Source organism: Miniopterus natalensis, chromosome 2 (assembly GCF_054644295.1).
Source record: "Miniopterus natalensis isolate mMinNat1 chromosome 2, mMinNat1.hap1, whole genome shotgun sequence".
Taxonomy (NCBI): Eukaryota; Metazoa; Chordata; class Mammalia; order Chiroptera; family Miniopteridae; genus Miniopterus; species Miniopterus natalensis.
In genome coordinates this window covers 138,061,935-138,066,919 of record NC_142082.1, presented here as the reverse complement: position 1 = coordinate 138,066,919, position 4,985 = coordinate 138,061,935, and the positions used below count along the sequence as shown (strand labels likewise).

At 49.6% G+C, this 4,985-nt stretch overlaps 1 protein-coding gene and 1 pseudogene across 1 annotated transcript; both read left to right on the top strand.

The window, feature by feature from the left end:
• Positions 1 to 704: 704 nt before the first annotated feature.
• On the top strand, positions 705 to 1,643 carry LOC107538206 (olfactory receptor 10P1). Its single transcript, XM_016214368.2, has one exon. It carries the CDS (start codon positions 705 to 707, stop codon positions 1,641 to 1,643), a length of 939 nt encoding a protein of 312 aa, XP_016069854.2.
• Positions 1,644 to 3,350: 1,707 nt separating this feature from the next.
• Positions 3,351 to 4,037, top strand: LOC107538202 (high mobility group protein B2-like; annotated as a pseudogene).
• Positions 4,038 to 4,985: the final 948 nt, after the last annotated feature.

Sequence of the window (4,985 nt, the reverse complement as noted above, 5' to 3'; positions counted from 1 at the left end):
CTCCCTGCAGGGGGCACACTCTGGAAATGCAGGGGGGCTGGGAAGACAGAGGGACCAAAACAGAGCAGCTGGTACAATATGGCCAGTCCCTGCCCCACTCCCCTCACAAGGCAGGGGCCATAACCTAATAATATTGGAGGAGTTCTATAGAATCCCAAAGCATGATACAATTGGGCAATATTATCACCATCAGTTATATCATTGCATGGCATTCTGAGTCCACAGCCTACCATGGTGATCATTAGACACCAGCCTGTGACAATCCCTGACTGAGTCCACAGTGGGGGATGCTACTTACTTTCTTAAAGGCTGGGATTTGGGGCCAGAGAGCACAAAGGAATCTGGGACAAAGCAGCTGCTCCATGCCCACTCTGGAGAGAGACCCAAAGTACATAGCTGGGGTCTCTACACGTGAGAGTAAGGCCCTGCACACAGGACCCAGCACTGAGGGAACATGGGAAATGCACGGAACTTGGAGTCAAGAAACCTAGAATCAAGTCCCAGGCCTGCTGCTCCCTTGGCATTACCTCAGACAAATTATTTAACCCCTCTGAAACCCATGGCCTCACCCATAAAGAGGAGACCCTGCCTCAGTTGATTTGAGAGGGACTGTACTAAAAGTGCTTTACTAAGTTACAGAAATGCTGACTTTATATAAACTTCTCTTTCTTTCTTGGCTGTGCCATAGGTTCTAGCCTGAAGTGATGGCTGAGGAAAATCAGACTCTGCCTGAATTCCTCCTTCTAGGGTTCTCCGACCTCAGGGCCCTGCAGGGCCCCCTGTTCTGGCTGGTGTTTCTGGTGTACCTGGTCACCCTGCTGGGTAACTCCATGATCATCCTCCTCACCCAGGCCAGCCCTGCCCTGCGCTCGCCCATGTACTTCTTCCTGCGCCACCTCTCGGCAGTGGAGCTCCTCTACACCACCGACATTGTGCCCAGGACCCTGGCCGACCTGGCCTCCCCGCACCCCCGGGCCATCTCCTTCCAGGGCTGTGCAGCGCAGATGTATGTGTTCATTGTCCTGGGCATCTCAGAGTGCTGCCTGCTCACGGCCATGGCCTACGACCGCTACGCCGCCATCTGCCGGCCCCTGCACTACTCCAGCCTCATGAGCTGGCGGGCCTGCGTGGCCATGGTGGGCATCTCCTGGCTCATGGGCATCGTCACAGCCACCACCCACTCCTCCCTCATCTTCACTCTGCCTTTCCCTAGGCGCCCAGTCATCCCACATTTCCTCTGTGACATCCTGCCGGTTCTGAGGCTGGCAAGTGCTGGGAAGCACAGGAGCGAGATCTCTGTGATGACAGCCACCGTGGTCTTCATCATGGTCCCCTTCTCTCTGATTGTCACCTCTTACATCCGCATCCTGGGTGCCGTCCTGGCCATGGCCTCCGCCCAGAGCCGCCGCAAAGTCCTCTCCACGTGCTCGTCTCACCTGCTTGTGGTTTTCCTCTTCTTCGGAACAGCCAGCATCACCTACATTCAGCCCGGGGCAGGCTCCTCTGTCACCACAAACCGCATCCTCAGCCTCTTCTACACAGTCATCACACCCATGCTCAACCCCATCATCTACACCCTTCGGAACAAGGAGGTGACCGGGGCCCTGCGGCACCTGGTGAAGAGGCAGGTCTTGTCGCCCTGAAGGACCCGGATGTGTCTGCTCACTCACTGGCTGCTTCTCCTCTCAGCCTTCAGGTGTTGGACCTAAACCCCAGCCTAACAGAAGCCACACAGCACCTCAAAGAAATAAGGCTTCCTGGCAGAAAATGCTGGAATTAAAACAGAGATCAATCTGTATCTTACCTCCTGACCTGCGCCCCAGACTCACTGTCAGAGCTACAGGATAAGACAGAATGGAAGGGAATGCTGCCTATGGGGAAGAACATTTGGTATCTTCCAGATTGTTCTGGATCCCTGAGCAAGGCGATTGTCGTGGCTACAGCAAAAGTCAGAGGTCTGCGTCAGGATGAAGGCAGATGTCTGTGAACTTGACATCCAACTAAGTGGCCCACCCAGAGCCCCTGGGGGAGTCTACCTGGCCCTTTCCTCCAGTTTTCTCCCAGAAACACATAGCAGTCTTACACTCCAGGTGCCCTTTAGAAGAAAGGGAGCTGTTTCCCCCTGAAATATTCCACATGAATATTCTTCCCTGCCTTTCGCCACCCTTGATGTCTGCCATCTTCCATAACTGCCTATAAAACATCCAACTGGGCAAGAGGGTCTCCCTGGCTTCCCTAGCCTCCCAGCCTGTGACATCAGCTTGAACCCATCCATACCTCCGTCACCAGCCCCTCAGACTGAGAGAAGCCCTGAGGCCACCCTGGATAGGATCCAGAGAGTGGACACAGCACTAGTTGTGGTCACCCAGTATTGGGCCCTCTTTCAATGTTTGGAGAATTCCTCACCTTAGAAGCCTGGTGGGGAGAAAAAGCACCTCCCTCTCTGGAGCTGAGAACACTTTCTAGCCCCCCAGGCATGTGACATGGTTCCACTGATATGACTTTGAGTAAGTGGTGCCCACAAGAGGCAAGGAGAAGTGCTCTCTCAGAGGGCAGCAAAGAAGGCTGTGACAGCAAGTTTCTGGCATAGAAGTGGCAGAAAGTTTCTGACCCATCCCTGGTGGCAGCACCCATGGTTTCAACTGACCAGTTAATGTTTGGAAATTATTCCTGAAAGCTTAGCCTCTGCCACCGTTCCCAACCCTCCCAACAACACTGTATTTTGATAATTATTTTTCTACTTCATCATCAACACAGCTTCTGTCACTGTCAAGAATTAGGATTAACACAATCGGGCTGGAGGCAAGAGAGGGAAAACCTTAAACTTGGTGCACTAGAAATAATGTGGTCTAGACCCTGCTTAGAAAGACCAGCTAAAGGGAACTTGGGGTCAGAGAACATCCTCAGACAAACAGACAGAGTCAAGGAGCCCAGAGCTGTACAGGAAAGAACTGATAAGTTCCTTGCCCTCATGTGGCTCCTAATCTAATGGGGGTGGTCGTGGGGAGAATGGAGTGGAGAAAAAAACAAACCAGCAGAAACATAGAATGAGAGTAATTATAAAGATATGTAATACTCATTGGAAGGTAAATAATTGATAACAGTTTGAGGGTGTTTCTGGAAGGCTACCTGGAAGAAGAGGCTCAAAGCAGCACTTGCAACCTACATGGTGGCACATGTAGAAAGTGCTAATACTTGAATGGCACACCAGGGTAAACTGAAGGGGATTTGAAAGCATCTAGATAGAGTCTGATGGGGAGAAAAGTCAGGCAAAGGAAGCACCTCTGTCAGACTCGGCTCCACGGCAGGACTCAGGAAAAGCTACCACTAGGTAGACACTGTCTGTCACCATGGGTAAAGGAGACCCCAACAAGCCAAGGGGCAAGATGTCCTCATATGCCTTCTTTGTGCAAACCTGCGGGGAAAAGCACAAGAAGAAACACCCAGACCGCTTTGTCAGTTTTGCCGAATTCTCCAAGAAATGCTCAGAGATGGAAGACCATGTCTGCAAAGGAAAAGCCAACGTTTGAAGATATGGCAAAAAGTGACAAAGTTCACTATGGCAGGGAGATTAAAAAATTGTGTTCCTCCCAAAAGTGATAAGAAAGGGGGGGAAAGAGCCCAATGCTCCTAAAAGGCCTCCACCCTCCCTCTTCCTGTTTTGCTTTGAACATCGCCCACTGGGGATACTGCCAAAAAAAACTGGGTGAAATGTGGTCTGGACAGTCAGCCAGAGATAAGTAGCCGTATGAACAGAAGCAGCTAAGCTAAAGGAGAAATAAGAAAAGGATGTGGCCACATACAGCGCCAAGGGCGAAAGAGAGGTGGGAAGAACCCTGGCAGGCCAGCAGGCTCAGAGAAGAAGGGAGCAGAAGATGAGAAGGAGGAGAAAGACGAGGAGGAGGAGGAAGAGGAGGAAGAGGAAGAGGGGGAGAAGAGGAGGAGGAGGAGGAAGAGGAGGAGGGAGAGGAGGAGAGGAAGAGGAGAAAGAGGAAGAGGAGGAGGAAGAGGAGGAGGAAGAGGAAGAAGAAGAATAAATGGCTCCCCTGCAATGATGTGTGTGGAGTGTGTGTGCTCAGAGGATTGTTCTGCTAAGAACATAAATTCAAGTGCAGCTCAATATTAGCTCCAGTATAAAAACTATACAGATTTGCCCGGCCGGGCGTGGCTCAGCGGTTGAGCATTGACCTAGGATCCCAGAGCTCGCGGTTCGATTCCCGGTCAGGGCACATGCCCGGGTTGCGGGCTCAATCCCCAGTCGGGGGTGTGCAGGATACAGCCGATCAGTGACTCTCATCATTGATGTTTCTATCTCTCTCTCTCCCTCTCCCTTCCTCTCTCTGAAATCAATAAAGATATACTAAAAAAAAAAAAAACTATACAGATTTTTGTGTAGCTGATAAGATTCTTAGTAGAGAAAATACTGTTTTAAAAATGCAAGTTGTAGGTTTTTGAAGGGCTACTACATAAGGTTAGATTTTAAGGCTTCTGATGTTAAATGTTTCATATATCTAATGGCTTCCTTAATTTCTTGACTTGTGTATGGTAACACAGCAAACTCATAGGAATTAGTATCAATAGTAAATTTGGGGGGGTTTAGAATGTTGCACTTTGGGTTTTTTAATTTTGTAATATTACAAATAAAATTACGTATGTTAAAATTTTTATTGCACCCTTTTACTATATAATTACAAGGAAAATAAAATGCACAGTAATAGAAGTTTTTTTGTTTGTTTATCTGTTTTGTTGGGGTTTTTTAAATATGTCTTTATTGATTTCAGAGAGAGGAAGAAAGAGGGAGAGAGAGAGTTGAAACGTCAATGATGAGAGTCATTGATCGGCTGCCTCCTGCACACCCCCCACTGCGGATCAAGCCCACAACTGGGGCGTGTGCCCTGACCGGGAATTGAACCACTATCTCCTGGATCCTAGGTTGATACTCTTCTGCTGAGCCACACCAGCCAGGAATATAGAAGTTTTTAAAT

Coding starts and splice junctions, on each gene's coding strand:
- LOC107538206 (XM_016214368.2), top strand. CDS start 705: ATGGCTGAGGAAAATCAGACTCTGCCTGAATTCCTCCTTCTAGGGTTC.